The sequence below is a fragment of the Pan paniscus genome, chromosome 1, assembly GCF_029289425.2.
Source record: "Pan paniscus chromosome 1, NHGRI_mPanPan1-v2.0_pri, whole genome shotgun sequence".
NCBI lineage: Eukaryota > Metazoa > Chordata > Mammalia > Primates > Hominidae > Pan > Pan paniscus.
Genome location: NC_073249.2, coordinates 21,912,202 through 21,935,596, shown reverse-complemented (window position 1 = coordinate 21,935,596; position 23,395 = coordinate 21,912,202). Strand labels below are relative to the sequence as shown.

General features: G+C 36.6%; 1 protein-coding gene across 5 annotated transcripts in view; it reads left to right on the top strand.

The window, feature by feature from the left end:
• Nucleotides 1-19,694, top strand: part of ZNF678 (zinc finger protein 678) — a 65,396-nt gene extending 45,702 nt beyond the window's left edge. For 2 of the 5 annotated variants that reach the window (XM_055106009.2, XM_034948147.3), the window contains 2 exons: nt 4,991-5,117; nt 12,795-19,694. In XM_055106009.2, the coding sequence (XP_054961984.2) occupies nt 4,991-5,117; nt 12,795-14,287 (1,620 nt within the window). In that variant the 3' untranslated portion in view covers nt 14,288-19,694. Of the gene's footprint in view, nt 1-4,988; nt 5,118-9,422; nt 9,544-12,794 lie in introns of those variants that run through there. The other 3 variants (XM_034948171.3, XM_055106100.2, XM_034948161.3) reach the window with 2 other exon arrangements.
• Nucleotides 19,695-23,395: the final 3,701 nt, after the last annotated feature.

Sequence of the window (23,395 nt, the reverse complement as noted above, 5' to 3'; positions counted from 1 at the left end):
GTTTTTAGTTGCTTTTTAAACACTGTCCAGAATTACCAAACATGATATAAACATATGTTACCCACAAGGTTTCACTGTAAAGGGGCCTTTCTTTTTTGGGGCGTTCAGTCACATCTCACAATTGTACAGCAAAATATTGCACAATTTTTAGATAGAAGGGTCTCTGTATTTGGAATCTGCAGTTTTTTGAGAGCAATTAGACCATATTTCTACCAAAAAAAACTTCACAAAACAGCAACCAGACCTTCCAGCTCTTTCTTTTAATGCCCCGGCATCTTCAGACCCAAAACTGAGTCAGAGATAATGGGACCCAGAAACAACTGGGCTCACATCTGTGTATTGAGTAGGCGTTAAGACTCTCAACTTTCATTCCTTCTCCTGTTGTCCAAATGCCCAGGAATCTGCAGAGGGCACCTGTCACATTCCTGCCCCTCAAAGACCTAAATCTGCAGCTTAAACTTTTCAATCTAGGTCCTGGGGTTCTTCAGCATCTGTTAGAAAGAAGCCTTCATGAGGGCTATCTCTCCTCCAGATTTTCTCCCCATTCTGTAGCCCCACGAAATAGTAAACCAGGTTGACTCTGCCTACAGTCCATACAGAGGGGCTGGCATTTGCCTAAGATTCAAAATAAAGGGCTAGACTTTGAACTGAGGATGGATAGAAAACTCAGGGGAGACATCTACCTTGTGAGACATCAACATAGACTTTGTAAAGTCCCTCTTTTGGAGTGGGTTTCTCCATGTTTTGTAGATTTTGTCCAGTGACCTGCTGCAGTTGTGCAAATAGCAAAAGGTAGAGCACCCTGTCTCAGAGTTTCTTTTGGAGAGTAAAGCCTACCTTCAACAGGACCTGGAAGAATCTTTAAGTGTAAACAAGTACCTTAGCAATGAGAGGTCAGCACCACAAAAATGCCCAGAGTCATGACCACAACTACACCTCATATGTGAACTCTTACTAGAGTAGGATAGTTTTGTCTTTCCTCTTACCCAAGAGTTAGCTGATCAGGGACAGGTAGTATCCCACATGGATCCAGGGTTGGCTGCTTTACAAGGGCAGTTTAATTTACTTTCCTGGCCTCATAGGAATACCTTGAATTGGTCCTGCCTGATTCATCATGGGGACATCAGCCTAGGCTTACTGGAACCCCTCTCATCAGCATCCGAGATTCTGTGAGACATTTAGGGATGTCCTGTGAAGACTGTTGATGGGGTTGTATTCTGCTTTCATCTCAGTGGAAGAGAAATAAGGCATCTGGGGTTTGTTTCTCCCCTCACAGAATGAATCTTCTTGGTTGGTACCTAGATGGGAGTTTCTTCAGTTTCCTGGTACTTGGATGAAGAACCAAGAGGAGATCTGGAGATGCAAACTATATAGACCAATTGCCTCCATTTGATGTGGCTATTAGAAAAGCAAATGGAGCTGTCATGGCTCCATCATCCAGGAACTTTCAGTCTAGAAAATGTAGATAAATGCTTGAATTTGAAAGTATGTGGCCTGTTTTTTTAAAAAGTAGAGAGGGAGGTGCACAGGGAACTTGGGCTTTGTTTGAGCTTCTTACTTCCCTAATGTTATTGTAAGTTCTGATGTCACTACCTGAATGGCCATTCCTGAACAGAATTATGAGGAGGAGGAGGAGGAGGAGGGGGAGGGGGGAGGGGGAGGGGAAGGAGGAGGAGGACAGCAATGGTGGTGGCAGTAAGTGCTTTTACCTTCTTAGGAATAAAATATTTAGCTTCTAATATATTAGTGCCAGAAAATTCTAAAGGTTTATATTATATTTATTGTTAGGTTACAGAATAAAGAATTGTCTTAATTGAAATCACACAAACTGTGAAAGTCAAGTTTCTCATGGGCAGCCTTAGGAAAGACGTAACTGAAAATAAGCCAGTCGTATAAAGATGTGAAGCCCAGGGTCCCAGCCCTGCCCAGATTCACCCTCTTCGAAACCTTGTCTAAATATGTTTCCATCCTGGCATTTCCCCTCACACAACTGATTAGGGGAGATCAGAGGTTTGAGTAGCTGCTCTTGCTGCCTCCCCAAAGCTGGTACCCACAATTTTCCCAAATCCAAACAGATAAATGGGAGCCAAAGACTATATTTTGGTGCCTTAATTTTTCTTTTTTAATTAAAATCTGTGTTTCTAAAAACATTTTGCTCAGTAACCTGTTCTCTATTTCCTCAGATCCAGTAGTTGCTCTCCAAGTTATAAAACAGTAAATATAAATATATAACAATAAAAAGTTCCTCTGACCTATATGCCACACTTATTTCTGTGTCTCTTCCATCTATATTTAGCTTTTATTTTATATATTTTTTTTCTTTTTTTTTTTTTTTTTTTTTGAGACGGAGTCTCGCTCTGTCACCCAGGCTGGAGTGCAGTGGCATGATCTCGGCTCACTGCAATCCCCACCTCCCGGGTTCAAGCGATTCTCCTGCGTCAGCCTCCCGAGTGGCTGGGATTATAGGCTGCCACCATGATGCCCAGCTAATTTTTTGTATTTTTAGTAGAGGCGGGGTTTCGCCATGTTGGCCAAGTTGGTCTCGAACTCTGGACCTTAGGTGATCTGCCCGCCTCAGCCTCCCAAAGTACTGGGATTACAGGCGTGAGCCACCACGCCCGGCCTATACATTTTATTTTTAAAATCAGTGATAGAGAAATGGAAAAAGAAATAGAAAGGATATGCCCTGTATTTACATCCTGGCAATTATGAGACACTTCGCACCTACCTCCCGGGGTTTTATGAAGATTAACTCACATAATGTGAGGTTCCCTGTGTAATGCTTTGTAGTGTACTTCCGAGCACATAGTACATGCTCCATAAACATGGCATTAATGTTTGTGCACAAGTTGTTTCCCAAATGGAGATTTGCCCAGACATTGTGGTCCTCTTTAAACTTTAAAGGGCTAGCAGACAATGCCATGTTTCAGAATTGTGATTGGTGGTCTTCACTTTGGATCATATTTGTATTGGGCTAAGAGTATTGTGTAAAGGGGCTCTGTTTGTTGTGCCTGTTTTTTTGTAGCTAAGTGCTACTCATGATGGGCCTAGGAGGATCAACATTAACACGAACAGGGACTTCTTACAGAAGCCAGTTAATAGACCTCTTCCAAACCTACAGAATCACATTACTTAAATTGGGGCTCAGAATAGCAAATGATATATGCACATTGAAGTTTCAGAAGCAATGCTTAGCTAAGTGGCTCTCAGCCCAAGCTTCCAATTAGGATCACATGGCCAGTTTAAAGAAATACTCCCACTTCTACCCTCCCCACAGGTTCTGTCTGTTGGTCTGGGTAAGAACATCGGTGTTGTTTTAGTTTAGTACCCCATGTGATCCTAAGGTAAGGTCAGGGTCAAGCATAAGGGCCCTTAGATACATTTGTGAGAGTTGAGTTCAGCCTTTGTTCCAGAGGAAGGTCACAGGGCCTGCTCTCCTTTGGTTTGGTGTGGTCAAGTCAGTGCAGCCAGTATTTTTATCGTCGTAGCCAAAATTGCTGGCTTCCATGGCAGAGAAGGGCACTTGATAGCAGGAAAATGAAAACTCACATTTTGACCTTTACATAGGAGCTCATTGTTCCTGTCCTGTATGATGAAGAAACAGGAGAGTAGCTTTTTCTGCATTTCAAGGTCCTTCTGCCTGTGTGTATGGTCATAGCAGGTGAAGGAGTTGTGCTGACATCTCTTAAGGCATATTCTCAAGATGTGTGATTTGTCCAGATAATCTCATCTGAACAGAAATCAGAAAAAGAGGAAGAAATGGCTGGTTCTCGGGTAAATGAGTACTAGGTCAAGGGCTGGGTCAGCTGTTTCTCCAGAAATGTCATGTGTTTAAAACTTGCAGACTTTTATTTATATATTTGTAATGTTTCTGCCTAATAAATTTATTTCAAGTACTTTAAAAATTTTTCTTCTTATGATAGTCAGGGGGCTCTGAAAAATATTTCTTTCCTATATACCAATGTTTTATATCCATTCAGGCTCTTTAAGTGCCATAAGCAATCTTTACTATAAATTTTGACCTGCAAAATGAATGTTTCTTTTGTATCTGTTGAACATAGGCAGGTGTGGATGCCCAAGATTCCCATTGGAGATGGATTTGGGTCCTTGGATTAGTTAAAGGAAAGTTGTTGGAACTTTGCACGAAACTGATGTTTCTTTATGATTAGATTCAGATTTTGCCTTCTTGACCTATGCTATTATAGCAATGATGTTGTAACCTCCTGTGCATTTTTACACGTGATACCAGTTTTTTCTGTTAGAGTTGATGTTAATTTTATTCACTAGGTTAAGGTGCTCTCTGACAGATTTCTGCACTATAAAGCAAATTAGTTTTCTCTGTATTATTAAGTACATTGGGGAGATTTAATAACTGAGGGGCATAAACCATCACATTTAATTTGGAAGTTCTCCTTCTTAAATTATTTGGCCTATATTTTGCTTTGGAAAATGAAGGCTCTTGTTTAATGGTCAAATGAACTGGGATAAATGCCCTGCCACTTAATGTTTGCCAGAATATTCTCCTTGGTTCAGAAGCATTGGCATCACAGGTGAACTTGTTCAAAATTCAAAGTCAGGTTTCAGCCCAGACCTTCTGAATCAAAATCTACATTTTAAACAGATTTCCAATTTCTTGTTGTATGCATTAAAATCTGAGAGGCACTTCAGATGATTTTTCCATCTGAGAAATTTATCCAGCTTATCCTGTGTAATGTAAATATAGCTGTCCAATATGTAATGCATGTATTGGCGCCCTTAGTTTTATACTACAACACTTATAAAAATATAGCATCTACACTGGTTTTGTAAATCTTTTGCCATCCTCTTTCCTTAGAGTTACAGAATGCATTCAAGAATCTTTGTGTTTTAAACAATGTCTTACTGGACAGTTTCTGCCAGAACAAGTTCACTTTACTCTCTTCAGTTGGAGTCAAATTAAGAACTCTGCCCATGGCACATTTTGTAAATATGTGTGTATTTTCCCCCCCAGGGACTATTGGCATTCAGTGATGTGGTCATAGAATTCTCTCCAGAGGAGTGGGCATGCCTGGACCCTGCCCAGCGAAATTTGTATAGGGATGTGATGTTCGAGAACTACAGAAACCTGGTCTCCCTGGGTGAGGATAACTTCAATACACAATTTATATATTTCATACTACGGATTCCATATTTTTCACTCCTGAAATGTTACCTGAGAGTTTGTCATTTGCATGAATGAGTTTTTGATCTCTGCTTCTAAGGAAAACTTGGGAATTTGTTGGTGTAGAAAATAAAATCTTCAAAATGTTTCATCTTGACATAAATTTTAAGGTGGTCTAAATTCTTCACTCTAGATGACTGGTAATTCCAGAACTTTAGTGGCATAAGATATTGTTGCCCACACCTCAAAATCTAATTACACTACCAAGTTTTGATTCAGTAGTATTGGGTAGTGGAGCTGAGAACCTATATGTTTTTGGGAGGCCAAGGTGGGCAGATCACCTGAAGTCAGGAGTTCAAGACCAGCCTGGCTAACATGGTGAAACCCCATTTCTGCTAAAAATACAAAAAAAAATTAGATGGGCATGGTGGCATGTGCCTGTAATCCCAGCTATTTGGGAGGCTGAGGCAGGAGAAACACTTGAACCTGAGAGGCAGAGGTTGCAGTGAGCCGAGATCGTGCCATTGCGCTCCAGCTTGGGCAACAAAAGCGAAACTCCGTCTCAACAAACAAACAAAAAGAACCTATACATTTAAAATCCTTTCTAAATATTGTATAGTTAAAGTCAGAAAATAGTATTTTTGGAGTAATTTTCTAGAACCTTCTAAAAAAATTTTTTCCTACTGAGCACCATACCAGGTTGGTAACTGGAGCATGCCAGCAAGAGTCATGTTATTTTTTCTAATGAAACAGGTCTTGCTATGTCTAATCCAGACCTGATCACCTTTCCAGAGCAAAGAAAACAGCCTGGGAGTTTAAAGAGACAGGTGATAGTAGCCAAATTTCAAGGCAGGTAGGAGTAAATAAAGCAGATGACACAGATTAGAGGCCCAAATGTCAAGGAGAAAGCCAGAAATGAAAATGTGGTTTGTGCAGCTCTGCTTCAGAAAAGCCTGGTTTTCTTTGTCTTCCCCTCACAGGAGCATCTTCTGCCCCATGCTCTTAAGTTCTCTAAGGATTCCACTACCCATGAAGTGATTTTCCTTTGAGTTTACAGAGTGAAGCAAAGTCCTCTTCATGGTTTATAAGGCACTATATAATCTGACTGCTTTTCCATTGCTTTGTGGAACATAGGAATATCTACATATTTTTGAGGAACTCTATTTTACACAATTTAATTCTCTTTTTGCATCTTGTCTGAAATTTGCAAGAGTAGTGGTATATTGGCATTTGGTTCAGAAATCCCAGGAACACCACAAACGTGTTGTATTTTCAGCTTTATGATTTTCTATCCTATGGAGGTTTCAAATGTGATTTTACAGAAGCTCATACTCAGTGATTTTATCAGAACACTAAATATAAGAAAATCTAAACTTATTTTACTTCAAAATTTTATTTTCTAAGTAAAAACTGAGATTGGTAATTTAAACTCTATGCCCACACTGTTACAATATCAACAGTAATATAATTTAATATATCTACTCCCTACATTTAAAAAAAATACTATTTTATTAGGGAGCTTGGAAGATTGCTGAGCATATATTAAACTCCCACCTTTTACCTTATTTTTAAATAACTATATTTTAAATTTGTTTTTATTTACTATAAAGCTTACTGTGGCATACACACATATGCATGCATGCATATATATTTATTTGTGTGTGTAACAACTCTTTTACAAATAAAAATTATGTATGTCCAACATAAAAATTTGATGTGTACACGTTGTACTATAATTAACACACTCAAATTGATTTGGAGTGAGAATTCCTAATGTCTACTGCCTTAGCAAATTTTAAGCATACAAGACATTATTATTAACTGTATTCATAAAATTACACATTCGATCTTTTAAATTTATTCATCTTAAAACCAAATAGCAATTCCAGCACTTTGGGAGGCCAAGGTGCGCAGATCACTTGTGGTTAGGAGTTCGATACCAGCCTGGCCAACATAATGAAACCCCATCTGTACTAAAAAAAACAAAAATTAGCTGGGCATGGTGGCAGGTGCCTGTAATCCCAGCTACTCAGGAAGCAGAGGCAGGAGAATTTGCTTGAATCTGGGAAGTGGAGGCTGCAGCAAACAGCCACTGCACTCCAGATCCTGCCATTGCACTCCATCCTGGGTGACAGAGCGAGACTCCGTCTCAAAAAAAACAAAAAAACTGAAAAACACCTTCCCAATTTATTCACTTCTAGGTCCTGCCAACTCCCTCTGTACTCTCTGCTTCTGTGAGTTTCACCATTTTGGATTCTTTGTATAAGTGAGATCATACAGTATCTGCCTTTTGGTGTTTGGCTTATTTTACTTAGCATAATGTCTTTCCAGTCCATCCATGTTGTTTAAATAGCAGAATTACATTATTTTTATGACTGAATAATATTTTATTGTATATGTAAACCATATTTATCCATTTACTGTCTAAAAACATTTAGGTTATTGTCATATCTTGTCAATTGTGAATGATACTGTAATAAATATGAGGATGCAGCTATTTCTTTGAGATACTGATTTCATTTCCTTTGGTTATATACACAGAACTGGGATTGCTGAATTTTATGATACTTGTATCTTTTTCTAAGAGCCTTCATACTAATTTTTATAACGACTTCACCAATTTACAACTTTTAAAGTATACAGTACAGGATTTCTGTTTCTTCACATTGTGTGTTGTGTTGTGTTGTGTTGTGTTTGAGATGGAGTTTTGCTCTTGTTGCCCAAGCTGGAGTGCAATAGCATGATCTCAGCTCACTATGACCTCCACCTCCCAGGTTCAAGCGATTCTCCTGCCTCAGCCTCCCAGGTAGCCAAGATTACAGGCATGCACCACCACACTCGGCTAATTTTGTATTTTTAGAAGAGACGAGGTTTCACCATGTTGGCCAGGCTGGTCTCAAACTCCTGACCTCAGGTGATCTGCCCACCTCAGCCTGCCAAAGTGCTGGGATTATAGACATGAGCCACCGCGCTTAGCCTGTTTCTTCACATTATTGTCAAACTGTTACCTCACTTTTTAATGTATATGTATTAGTCATCTTAAGTGTGAAGTGATATTTTATCATGGTTTTGATTTGTGATTGCCTGATGATTGGTGATAGTCAGCCCTCTGATATATCTGTTGGCATTTGTATGTCTTCATTGGAAAAATATCTATTGGGTCTTTTGCCTGTTTTTCAATTTTATTATTATTGTCATTATTATTGTGTTCCTTTTGATTTCTGAGTTCCTCATATATTGTTGATATCTACCTTTTATTTGATATATGGATTGCAAATATTTTCTCCCATCCTTCAGGTTTTCTTATTTTATTGTTTTTCTTGCTGTGCAGATGCTTTTTAGTTTCATGCAGTCCAACTTGTTAATATTTGCTTTTGTTGCCTGTACTTTTGGTGTCATATCCAAAAAATCATTACCACAACCATATCAAGTAGTTTTTAAAATATATTTTCTTCTAAGATTTTTAAGGATTTCTGCCTGACATTTAAGTCTTTAGTTTGAGTTGATTTCTTGATATCATGTAAGAAAAAATGGTCTAATTTCACTTGCATGTAGATATTCTTTTGCCCAGCATCAATTACTGAAGAGACTATCTTTTGTGCATTGTGTATTCTTGACGCCCTTGTTAAAGATTCATTGACCTTATATGCATGGGTTTATTTCTGAGCTCTCTATTTTGTTCCATTTTTTGTATCTATTTTGTTCCATCCTACTCTTATTACCATAGTTTTCAAATAGAGCTTTAAATCAGAAAGTGTGATGCCCCCAGCTTTGTTCTTATTTCTCAACTATTCAATGTCTTGTAATGCTATATAAATTTTAAAATTTTATTCCATTATTTTAAAAATGTCCATTGGAATTTTGATAGGAAGTTTATTGAATCTATTGATTGCTTTGGATAATATGACACTTTACAATAATTAGTCTTCTAATTCATAAACATTGGGTATCTTTACATTTATTTGTTTTTTCTTGTTTCTTTTATCAATATTTTATTTCCCAACATAAAGATTTTTCACTTGTTTAAGTTTTTGCTAAGAAATTTATTTAGATGTTACCATAAATGAGTTTTTTTTATTAAGTGGTTTGTAGTTAGTGTATTAGAACAAAACTGATATTTGTATAACCTTTTATATTCTGCCAATTTACTGAGATTTTTGATTTATTTGTTATGGCTTTCTACATATAAGATAATGTCATCAACAAACAGCAGTATTTTTACTTCTTTCTTTTCAATTTTTATGGCTTTTAAAAAATTTTCTTGCCTAATTGTTCTGTCTAGGACTTCCAGGACTATGTTAAAATAGAAGCATTGATAATGGGCACAATATCACTTTGCATTGGTGTCTGTGCATTTGAAGGAGCAAACACCTCTACCAGTTTTTATAAACTGGTTTATACAGGTAAAGATTTTATCCTATTGGGTCCCCAGGCTGATGAGATCTTTTCTGGGTTCATAGTAGAGAGGGGATATACCTGAGTCCTAAGGTTGTTGGCAGGGTCCACAATGGGGTCTGTCTTTGGTGGGCTTATTACCAGGGGCTTGTGTGCTTGTGAATTCTGTCTTATTCCTTGGCCAACTGAGTTGTCTTCAGCACTTTGATCTATAGGGCAGACACTTGGCCTAATACCAAGTGTTTGTATGTGTGTGGCTCTCACCCAGTACTTGTGAGGTTTTTACCAAGTCACAGGTCTCTAGGTTGTCAGGACTGTCCACAGAATGTAGCTTAAAGGTCTAGAACTGAGTTATTCACCTGCTTCAGAGACCACAGTAAATGTCAAGGTCTGCAGTTCTGCATCTATGGCCATGAATGAGCATCTGACCCCAGCTCTCTGACTGGGCAGGACCTCTTCTTGACTATGGCTGGGAGGAGTTAATGACAGTTACAGTGTTACTTCAGAATTCTAAGTGGAATCATGTTAAATGGGCCATTTCTTCGTCTGTAGCCAAGACCAGCGGTCCTCAAGTTTGCCACCTGAAGGAAGACTTGCTTTCTGAAAAAGGCTTTCCTTGGTCTTGTGCTTTTAGCAGGGTATTACAACCCCCTGCCTGAATCACAAAGCAATCGTAAATGTACTTTTTGTGTGACAGGGTCTTGCTATGTTACCCAGGCTGGTCTCAAACACCTGGCCTGAAGTAATCCTTCTGCCTCACCCTCTCAAATAGCCGGAATTACAAATATGAGCTATGGTGCCCGGCTGTGTCACAAAGGCACTTATGTCCATAGATGGCTGATAAATTTTTGTTGCTTTGGGAGATATACAAGAAGAGGACCTCCTGTTCCAACAACTTGCTGATTTTACTCTTCCTATATGGTTTCACTTTCCATTTAGTTTTCTCTTTGCATTTCAAATTTGTGTGGAATTTTTTAATAAACATATATATTTGGGAAACCTGGTGGGGAACGTATGTTCTTAGTAAATCTTATATGTATTCATGAGTGCTTATAAATTATATATATTCCCAATAAATGAACACTTTTATTATTACTTGATGTTCATATTTTCTCTTGTGACAATTTTGGCTTAAAGTATACTTTGTGAAATATAACAGTTGTTGACATATAATGTACTTTTCCCAATATAATTGTTACCTTTCCAACTGTCATTTGATTACTATTTGCATGGAATCTTCTTTCTTCCTGCCAGTTTGTCTATTATACCAGTCGTCTAAAGTTAGTGTCTTGGAGACAAGACATAGTTTGTGGTTTTTAAAATTTTTTCCAAATCTCTTTATTCAGTCTTTTGATTGGGATGTTTTGTTGATGAATATTTGAATAGCTGTCTAAAACATAATTACTTACTATTGTCATTTATTGTTTTATTGGATTCTTGTAGCCATTGCTTCTACTCTCTTCTTCTGTGTGTGTTTATGTGTACTCTATAGGTATTTTCTTTGTGGTTACCATGAGAATCACTAAAACCCCCAAAGTTACAACATATAATAAACTGGTAATAGCTTAACTTCAGTTGCATACAGAAATTTTTTTCATTATTTTTACCCTAAACTTCATATTATTGATGTCACTAATTATATATTTCATATTATAGAGACATCAACAGATGTTTATTGTTGTTCTTATGCATATTTCAAATTGTAGAGCAGAAGTAAAAGTGTTTTCAGCACCATCATTCTAAAACTACAGAATTTTATTTTTGTATATGTGTACATCTTTCCCAGACAGTTATGTATTTGTATATAATTTTTTGTTTAATGACACAGTTTATTTTCAATGGGCTGGAGTCCATTTTACATTTTCTATAGGACAGTTGTACTGGTGATGTAGTTTTTCTGCATTTGGTTATCTTGGAAAACCTTCATCTTCTCTTAATTGTGAAGGACAGTTTTACTGTTAATAGTATTCTTGCTTGAAAGTTTTTGTTTTTTCTTTCAATACCCTGATTATATCACTCAACTCCATTTTGCCCTGCAAGGTTTCTGTTGATAAATTCACAGGTAATCCCATAGGAGAATGCTTATAAATGATACAACACTTTTCTGTTGCTGCTTTCAACATCTTATTCCTCTCTGTGATTTCAAAATCTTGCTTATAATGTGTCTTGTTATGGTTCTTTTTGTGTTTATTCTTGATTTTTTTTTTTACATCTTATGTATAAACATTTCTGTTATTTTCTTGTATTCTTCAGTCCCACACTTTGTTTCATGTTATATATTTTATTATTTTGTTGATACTCACATTTCCTGATTTTATTTAGTTGTCTTCATTCTCATTTCACTTATTGAGCATCATTCAGATGAGTTATTTGAATTTTTTAGATAATTTATACATATTTATTTTCTTAGAATTAATTTTTTATTTATTTTGTTTCCTTGATTGGACCGTGTTACCCTGATAACTTTGCATATGTTGTAATCTTTGGTTCATATTTGGGCATTAATAAAATGCCACCTGTCACACTCTTTATAAGTGGCTTTGTCCTGGAGGAGGCTAATAGCTATTTGCCAGGCTGGAGATTCTTATAGCCTCTCAAACCTCTTCTTATGATCTGTCTTCTCTGGAATTGTGTGTTTACTGTTCAGCTAAAGAGATTTGTTCATGTTTCTTTGTAAAAACCTGTAATCATGTGCTACACCTGATGTCTGTCTGTGGCACTGTGATCTCTCTGCTGCAGTAGCAATTATTTACCTTTTTCTTAGCAGACCAAAGCTGTCATTCAAAGCATACCACCATTTCTTTCAGCAGTCTTTGTTATGGGAAACAGAAACCAGTCTTTGGAAAGCCCCTAAAAGCCAGAAGTATGGACACATGTGCAATGTATTGTTTTTTTGTTCTTTGCTTTGAGGGAGAAGCCAGGAGTTTGAAGTTTACTCTTAAAGGCACCATGCTGTATTGGGGTGGAAGAAAGGCTGTATGTATAAATGTAACAAACTTTACTTTCTATTCTACATGGATTTTGCAATTGTGCTCACCTAGGGTGTTGCAAACCCTTAACTAGATTTTATCGTTTTCAAAAAGGCATTTTGGTCAGTATATTTTTGTTAAGTTTATATGTTCAAAAAGGAATCATGTCCTGTGGTATTTTATTATGCCATCTTGTTAATGTCTCTGATATAATTATATTTATTAGATTTGTAAAGTATATTTACTGGAGATTAGTAAGCAGAATAACTTTTTATTTTTATTTCTTTCAGCTATTTTATCTTATTCCATTCAAGACCTTTTGCCAGAGCAGGATATGAAAGATTTATGCCAAAAAGTGACACTGACAAGACATAGAAGCTGGGGCCTTGACAATTTGCACTTAGTGAAAGACTGGAGAACTGTGAATGAAGGTAAGGGGCAGAAAGAATATTGCAATAGACTTACTCAATGTTCATCAACTAAAAGCAAAATCTTTCAATGTATTGAATGTGGCAGAAATTTTAGCCGGAGGTCAATCCTTACTGAACATAAGAGAATTCATACTGGAGAGAAGCCATACAAATGTGAAGAATGTGGCAAAGTTTTCAATCGATGTTCAAACCTAACAAAACATAAAAGAATTCATACTGGAGAGAAACCCTACAAATGTGACGAATGTGGCAGAGTTTTTAATTGGTGGTCACAACTAACTAACCATAAGAAAATTCATACTGGAGAGAAGCCCTACAAATGTGATGAATGTGACAAAGTTTTTAATTGGTGGTCACAACTAACTAGCCATAAGAAAATTCATAGTGGAGAGAAACCATACCCATGTGAAGAATGTGGCAAAGCCTTTACCCAGTTCTCAAACCTTACACAACATAAGAGAATTCATACTGGAGAGAAACCCTACAAATGCAAAGAATGTTGCAAAGCCTTTAACAAGTTCTCAAACCTTACTCAACATAAGAGAATTCATACTGGAGAGAAACCCTACAAGTGTGAAGAATGTGGCAACGTTTTTAATGAGTGCTCACACCTAACTAGACATAGGAGAATTCATACTGGAGAGAAACCCTACAAATGTGAAGAATGTGGCAAAGCCTTTACACAGTTTGCAAGCCTTACTCGTCATAAAAGAATTCATACTGGAGAAAAACCCTACCAATGCGAAGAATGTGGCAAAACTTTTAATCGGTGTTCACACCTAAGTAGCCATAAGAGAATTCATACTGGAGAGAAACCCTACAAATGTGAAGAATGTGGCAGAACCTTTACTCAATTCTCAAACCTCACTCAGCATAAAAGAATTCATACTGGAGAGAAACCCTACAAATGCAAAGAATGTGGCAAAGCATTTAACAAGTTCTCAAGCCTTACTCAACATAGGAGAATTCATACAGGAGTGAAACCCTACAAATGTGAAGAATGTGGGAAAGTTTTTAAACAGTGCTCTCACCTAACTAGCCATAAGAGAATTCATACTGGAGAGAAACCCTACAAATGTAAAGAATGTGGCAAAGCTTTTTACCAATCCTCAATCCTTAGTAAGCATAAGAGAATTCATACTGAAGAGAAACCCTACAAATGTGAAGAATGTGGCAAAGCCTTTAACCAGTTCTCAAGCCTTACTCGTCATAAAAGAATTCATACTGGAGAGAAACGCTACAAATGTAAAGAATGTGGAAAAGGTTTTTACCAATCCTCAATCCATAGTAAGTATAAGAGAATTTATACTGGAGAGGAACCTGACAAATGTAAAAAATGTGGCAGTCTTTAAAAACTGCTTCATTATACATGGCTTCACTAATTTCATACTGAATAAAAGTGGTATGAGCATAATGACTGTTTAAGGATGTTTCACAAAATGTAAGCTTCAGAGTGCACAACACTATACTGAGTGAAATTTATAAATATAAAAGATTACAATATCTTTATTTCAAAGATCTTCCTGTAAACAGAATCTGTACTAGAGGAAAAACCCTTAAACAATTATTCAGACTTTATTCAACTTTAGAGGATTTTATGGGGGCAAAAAACCTCCTACAAATGTGGAAAAACATTTTTTCAAGATATATACCTTAGAAAACACCAGAGTTTATAGTATAGTAGAATATATTTTACAGATACAGTGAATACAAACAAATGTCCAAAATTAAGTCTAAATAAAACATTACATAATTTACTATAGAAAGTACTAAGGCACTAACAGTTTCAGATGTTACTTTAAAGCAGTGTTGATTGTCGAGAATAATTCAAAGTTAAAATAGATAATTTAGTTGTATGTAAATTTAAATGAATCAAGAGATGATGTCTTTTTGAAGCACAGTTACATTCACGTTATACTTTTTTGCATTAAAAGTTTTTATATTTTGATTATATATTTTAATATTGATGTAATTCATATCTCAAATAACTTGATTTTTATTATATTTATTGTTTATGTTAAAGTATGTGGTCAGTTGTTGCTGCATAAGAGCTATGAGAAGTTCTTCTATATTAGATGACCATCATTTATATGCTTTTTCATGAATGATTAAGGGCACTGAAATGTAACATTTATAAGGAAAATCTAAGTAGAAATGCTTTTTGTTGATGTATAACAGTGTTTTAAGTAACACATTAGGTATTCAGAGAAGTATTTTGCATTATAGTAATAGGGAAACATTTTGAATTTTAGTAGTAAATTGTTTTATGAGTTGCACATTAAGGTAATACAGTAGCTTTTGAAATGTTATTTTTAGAATGCAATTTCTTTTCATAAAACAAAATGATTTTTAATGTGTTAAGAATATTTTGCATTGAATGAAGTATATCTTGCCACAATAATTAACCTATACCACCTTACCCAAAGTTGTAGGTAACAGATAGTAACAATACACTACTGGGTAACAGTGAAAGGACACCTCTAGTAATCTCTTTTCCCAGTGGCTTTTAATTTCAAACAACTTGGGGAGGTTTTTTTTTTATATGATATGCTTTGGTTTTTTTGTGCCTTACCTCATGTTGAAATGTGTTCCCCCATGTTGGAGGTGGGGTCTAGTGGAAGGTGTTTAGGTCATGGGTGTAGATTACTCATGAATGGATTGGTGTTCTTACCACTGCAGTTAGTGTGTTCTCTGTTAGTTCATGTGAAAGCTGGTTGTTAAAAACAAAAACAAACAAAAAAAAACTGATATTCCTCTTGCTTTGTCTTTTGCCATGATACCCCTTTGCCTTTTATCATGCATAAAAGCTTCCTGAGGCCTCATCAGAAGTTAAGCAGATGTTGATGTCATGCTTGTATAGCCAACAGAACTGAGGCTAATAAACCTCTTTTCTGTATTAATTTGCCAGTGTTCAGTATTCCCTTCTAGCAGCACAAAATGGACTAACATCCCATAGGTTATATTTTTATTTTTTTCTTTTGTAAATACTGGACAATGATACTCTTATATAATCTTCAGTATAACCATTATAATTGCCCACTATAAAGGAGTATAATGAAAAGCCATGTATTTTGAATCCCGAATGACTATTTACAAAATGTCATACTACGTTTTTCTTTGAGCCTGTGACCCCTCTGGCCTGTAAAAACACATACGTACATTTAGTTTTGATTAACATGGAGTTAATTTTATAAGTCTGTCACTCTAAACGTAAGTGTTAGCTTTAAGAGAATTACGGAGCATGTAATTGTGTTTGAGTGTAGGTGTGTACTTTTTTAAGAATAAAACAAAATTATTGGAACAAAATATAATTTAAAAAGTATTGGTAATTTACTAGCAAACTAGGAATCTCAAAGATTCTGAAAGTAAATATTTATTCTCTGCTTTGTATTGAATTTACTTCTGTAAAATCTTATGGCTGCTGGCTCAGAATCTTCTCATGCAAATCCTGTTTTTTTCTTGTCTGTTGATCATACTAAACCTAATGTATAGTTTTCTCATTCCAAAGTTCATGAAATTTTCTCTATATTCCTGAGAAATTCTAAGAATAACTTTCATAAAATGTATTAATGTTCACAAGATAATTTTAAGATGTAATTCTACAATGTGTGTGTTGCTACATTTTATTTAATTAGTACATTTTATTTTTGTATTTCAATTGGAGAACCCTATTTTGGCCAATTTTTACTTGGTTTTTGTTTCCATTTTAATATTTTACATAATTGATTTTTTTTCACTTTATTGAGCCAATTTGTTTAGATGTACACTGGGAAGGCTTCATAATTCACAAAGTTGTTTTGACATATAAATGAGGTGAACAAACAGGAAAGTGCTAGGTTTCCTGGGGGTATAATAGATGCTCTATAATTAGCAGTAAATATTCTTGTTTAAGTCACTTTTTGGCTACAAGTAAGAGATTAGAAATATTCAGCATAAAGAGATGGCATTAACTCTGCATGTAAAGAAAACACATGTATACCCAGGCTGTACAACTGCCTCTGAAATTAAGAGGAATTGTGTTTATTTCGTAGTTATCTCTGGTACTTCACTGTTATTTTATTTTCACCCCCAACTATGCGTCAATCATAGCCCTTTCCCTTCTTTGCTTATTATGGCTACAGATTTCTCACTGTTCTCTGCAGCCCATGTAATTTCATACAGTATTTTGTAGGTTGTGATAAGGAATTTGAAATTTTTAATATAGTGAAAAATTGGATTTAACTGGAGAGTTTGAGGACATTTTTAAGTTAGAAATGCACCATTTGAATCATTTAATTGGCATAATTGGGATGTACTCTACACAGTTTATAGGATTAAATTACTGAGTTAGTAATGTTTGTATGAAAGAAATGTTATTAGATTCTACCACAAAATATAGTAAACATGAAATCAGTTAGAATAGGTAAAGCATTAATAATGGTAGGCTATATATCATAATCACTATATAAAGAAACATCAGAATTTGGAAACTCATTAAGCAAAAATATATCTTAGAAATCTTAAGGACACTTAATGGCAAGCAAAAAAGTTTAAATTTAGTTTTTTATAAATTACATATAGCACAATTTATGTGTACATGTAGAATCTTTTAGTTTTTAGTGTTTATGTAATATATTAGACAATAATACATTTACATTTATGTTTACATTTATATTTAATTTTTCGAATTTAATTTAAATTTCTAAATGCTTCTGTGGCTTTAAATTTTGGAATAATCTTTTCTTCCCCATTGATACTGGAATCTTGGGAAGTTTCTTACTCATATCACAATATGTTTTATTTAAATGGGTGCAGCTTACATTGCAGAGTTTATATAAATAATCACATAACAAGCCAATTCCTTAGTCATTTTCTGTATTAAAAAACTCAGAGATCTAGAGAGCTTTTGGATTGAAATATTTCCTTGGTGATTTTGGATGCAAACCTGATTTCTGTGTTCACACCATGGCCAGAGATGGGACTGTTAGCACCACCTGCTTCTTTAATGTCGTCCATATGATCAGCATCAGCACCAGAAACTCCAGGTGTCCCAAACTTAAAGGAAAGCCATAGAGTCCTTTGGTGACTCCCATGTTCTGTGCTGGTTCTAGAACATGCTGGTAAATATCAGAGTTTCTATGCTTATGGCTGATAAGTAGACATTTTTAAAAATCATAAAAACTGTATTTTCTATATAGTTCAGCTAAGTTTATGAAGAAGATGCAGACTCAGTATTTGGAGCATTGCTATCGCTCCATGATGTGTTTAAAAATTATTTTTAAATTGACAAAATTTTATATCTACATATATATATATCTTGTAACACATGATGTTTGAAATGCTTAATTCTAGCCAATTAAAAATGCTTTACCTCAATAGTTATTTTTATTGTGAGAACGGTCAACATGGTCTTGGCACTTTAAAAAAAAAAAACTATATTCTCAATAACTGTATTCACTCTGCACTACAATAGGTCTCTTGAACTAATTCCTCCTAGCTAACAGGCATTGTTTATCATTTAACAGATAATTCTCTAAGCCCCCTTCTCCTAAAACTTCAGCATCTCTTAACCTTCTTTCTAGTCTCTACTTTTATGAGATCAACTTGCTTAGATTCCACGTGAGTGAGACCATGAGGTATTCATCTTTCTGTGTTCTGCTTCATTGGTCTATTTATCTGTTTTTAATGCCAGTATTGGACTGTTTCAGTTACTGTAGCTTTGCAGTATATTTGACTGTCAAGTAGTGCAATGCTTCCAACCTTCAGAGTCTTTTACTGTACTATATGAATTTTTGTTTTTATGTTTTTGTGAAAAATTTTATTGATATTTTGATAGACATTATGTTAAATATATACATCATTTTGTGTAACATAGACTTTTTAGCAATATTAATTTGGCCAATTTATGAATAAGGGATAACTTTTCATTTATGTTTAATTTTATACCTCAGTTTTCTTTAGCTTTTAATGTAGAGATCTTTAACATTTTTGAATAATTTTATTTGGAAGTAAACTTTCTGTAACTATTGCAGGTGTCAATTGTTTTCTTTATTTCTTTTTCAGATAGTTTGTTGTTAGTGTATAGAAATGCTACTGACCCTTATATCTTGATTTTGTATCCTGCAACTTTAGTGAATTTATTCTAAGCATTTTTAAAGTTTTCTATTTATAAGACTGTGATATCTGCAAACAGGGACAATTATTTTCTTTCTTTCCAATTTGGTTGTCTTTGGTTTTGTTTTCTAATTGCTCTGGCCTGGAAATTCAGTAGCATGTTAAATAAGAGTGATGAAGTTAGATATCTTTGCCTTACTATAACTCTTAGAAAAAAGGCTTACAACTTTTGAAGGTTTAGCATGATGTCAGATGTCCATTTGTCATATATGGCCTTTATTGGCTTGAGGTATGTATGTTCTATATGTAATTTGTTTTGAGATTTTGTCATAAAGTAATGTTGAATTTTCTAAAATTCTTTTTCTGCATTCACTTAAAAGTTATAATTGGTTCTGAGATCCTTCATCTTTCTCAGAATCTAGGAGGATGCATCTGTACCTAGAGGAGGACACAAAGGCATCATATGTTACATTCTCGTGACATATAATGTCTACTGCTTATAATGTCTACTGTGAGTTTCTGACTCCCCAAATGAAATTGAGGCCCAGAAACTTTCAACTGCTTTGTTCGTTGAATAATGCCAAGTGTCTGGAAATGTGACTATTCAGATTAAATGCTTAATGTGTGTGTGTTGACTAAATAAATCTCAACCAGAACCTTCTCAGATATTTTGTTGAACGTGGGACCTTTGTTTTTTGTTGTTGTTTTGTTTTGTTTTTGTTGTTTTTTACCAGCAGGGGACCCCTGTTTTGTCTATGTCAAGAACAAAGACCAGGCAAAAGAAATGTCAAACCGCATTTACAAATGCAAAAATGGACTTGTTTTTGATATGCTTTTCCCAACAATAAGGGACATGAGTCATTGGGGCATGTTACAGAGAGTTTCAGTAAAATTCAGAAAAAAATAATAAATATGAACAGCCACAGCATGCCCAGAAGCCTTTTTATGGAGCCAGGCATGGTTGACCTGCTTTCCATGTCTCAAAACATTAGTCCCTACAAGAACCCTATGAGGTTTATCTTCTTTTCACCCATTTTCAGAGAAGAAAAGTTCAGCTCAGAGAGCTGCAGGAACATTGGGGACATCTCCAAGTCACAGCCAATAGGTGGCAGTCATCAGTGTGTCTTGGAAGGGACAAACATTGAGCTTCTGAACAGCTACTCCAGAAACTATGGTGCTGTGGTGAAGTCCTGGTTAGGAGCCTAGGAAAATGGTGAAGGAAAAGATGGTCCCAGCCTGCAAAGCTGAAGTCAGGAACTCCACCAGGATCTCCCTTCTCCCTAGCCTGGTGGTCCACATCATGCAGATTTACTCTAGATTCAGCTTAGACTCATTTTTATACTACTCGGGGGACAAGGAGGGAACTACAGTCAGTAATAGCAGCATGAGCCTCAGGTGCTTTGGGGATTGAAATTCAGACCAGGAAATTCCAATACATCAGTGCATGTGGAAGACATGAGTATTTAAGGAGAAGGTTCTAGGCTTCCGAAGTAAAATTGGATGTGGAGGTTGGGGATTGATTCAAACATTAATACTTTCAAGCGTTTCTATGGTATTTGTCAGCTGTGGAGCAACAGCACACATCTGTATTAATAGCCTGTGTTAAGAGATTACTGTGAATCCTGAAAAACATCCTCATTGTAGAGATGAGAAAACACAGGCTTTTGCACATCCAATGTCTCCTTAAAGCATGTGGTTCAGAATTGAGAACGTGCAGAGTGAGAGTGGTATGAATTTTCCTGTAAGCTACCTGAAGTTCTGTTTGCTGTCATGTGGAGGAAAAGAGCCTTGGAGAAGTTTTATTTTTTTCTGTTTGGAAAGAATACACAGAGCAAGATGATTTACAATAACCCTTTTGACCTAACGCACATACTTGTTTTCTTTAACATTAAGGGGAGTCTTAAGAAACAGCTACAGCAGTTTCTCACCTGGCAAAGACAAATGCTGGGAAACTGCAGGGCCAAGGATGTGAGCAGATGACGCAGGGAAGAGAAACCCCAAATAAGTATTAAATGACTGAAAGGTGACTCAAACTTATCTGTTAAACAACTGGAAATGCAAGGAATTACATGAGTTTCTTTGTCACACAGACACCAGATTGGCAAAAAATTAAGTCTTAACATTCAAGGGAGGCTGGATGTAGGGAACCAGCGATATTGAGAGACTGCTGGGGACACTATACTTGCCACAGCCCTTTTGGAAAGTAATCTGGCTATACCTATTAAAGTTTTACCCATGCATATTCTTTCACCAAGTTACCCCTTTCTGCAGGTGATTACTATATATTATGGGCTGAATTGCATTTTCTCCCAAAAATGTATGTGTTCCCATGTTTTAATAGCCAGTGCCTCAGAATGGGAATATATTTGGACATATGATTTTTATAGAGGTAATTAAGGTTAAGTGAGTTTATTGGAGTGAGCCCTAATCCAATATGACTGGGGTCTTTATAAGAAGTGATGGTAAAGATACAGAAACAGAAGATCCTGTGAACACAGCAATGGAAGACAGCCATCTACTAGTCAAGGAAAATGGCCTCAGAAAAAACACCCCAGCCATAGCTTGATGTCAGGTTCCTAGCCTCCAGAATTGTGAGAAAAAAATATCTGTTATTAAAGCCTTGAGTTTGTGATGCTGTATTATGACAGCGTAGCAAACTGTTATAGTTTGTTAAGACACATACAATATGTTTCCTGCAGCACGACTGAAGTGGAAATAAAATGTCTTCATGCCAGTTTCCACCAGCATTGAAAGGCTGAACCACTGTGGGAAACAGCTTTGATTATGAAATAACATAAAGATGTGATATCAAGACATGTAAGGTCAGAGCTCCTGCCCTGATGGGACTATAGGCATGAGTTCTCTAAGATGACACATTGCAGAGAAATGCATAGGATACCTTAACCTTTTTGGGTTAACCCCCGGCTCCCCTTTTGTAAACACTACCCTCATAAAAATACTGGTGTGTAAGGTATGGAGAAGGAGCTGTCTGCTATAAGAGATACTTGGGTGCAGTTATTTAATAAAAACAGCAACATGCAAAGATACTCATGGCCTAGTGTGAAGTAAAAGCAACAGAAAAATGTCTTCTCTGATATTTCTATAAGTATGTGAACAGGGATTTGCGCCTAACCATTTGCCATTTAGGACTCATGAAAGCCAGACTCCTTTGGGAAAGAATGGTGAGTTACCCTAGTGGAAAAGCCCTAGGACAGATCCCAGGGTGTCTACATATTCAGGTCTTTGTCCTGGGCCCACTTTTGTCTCCTCTGATCCCTGTCTGCAAAGACCTCTCTGTGCCCACTCCCACCCAAGCCCAGTGCTAGATATGCTCGGTGGCATGGTATACCTGCCCTTCATCCAAAGAGATGGAGTAGTTGGACCCATCAAACAGCTTTTTATTGATCTCCTGCATGGAGCTCTGCAAAGAGAGTGCCTTGCACCTAGGCCAAGAGGCATCAGTGGTTGCCTGGTTGTCATCACGGGGACACTTCCATTAAAAGTTCTCCAAAGGTTGAGGCTTCATTGAGCCATGATTACAACACTGCACTTCAGCCTGTGAGACAAAAGTGAGACCCTATTTGAAAAAAATAATTATCCCTATATCAGGCATAAAAGAGAATTCCCATAGACCTTCAGCCAGGGAGGAAACCAGATCACGGTTTGAAGTCTTCGGGTTCACATCCAAGAAGACAAAATTGTTTTTCAACACTCACCTCCCTGTCCTGTCATGCCCTGTGGTATGAACCTGACCATCTCACTAAGGCTTCCGACACTTGATAATCTGCTTGTGTCCAGAAATAGCCTCCTCAGCACTTGCTTTCCCCAACACACGGTGTCAGAAAGACATGTGAGCCTTATTTAATAGGATCACAGATGAGGCCTTACCTGCATGGGCCTCTCCTGAGATGCCCTGTGTTACCTTTGCATGCCCCCTGCCAAATGGCCAGAGGCATCAGTGGTGAGAGTTGAGCCAATGCCTGCATTGTTGGAAAGCATTCTCACGTCAGGCCTTACTAAATCAAGAGCCTTGGAAAAAGGATATAGCAAAAGAACATCTTGCTCTCTTGAGCATTTCCTACTGAGTAAGTTGACTACTGGGGCTGTCTCTAGAATGTAGGTGCCTGGTTACCAGGGTTCTAAATTATCTTGGGGTCTGTCACCGAGAAAGTAAGGTCACTTCAGGGTTCTATCCCCAGGACCCCTTCCTTCCATAAGACCTACCCAAAGGCCCTGGTGGGCTACTGATTTCTCACGCTCCCCACCATGTCAACTCCTTGCCTATACACAGTTATGCAAGCACAGCCTCTCAGTCCCCTACGGAGACTGGACGCAGTCAGGGCCCCAGGTTTGTGGTGACACAGCTG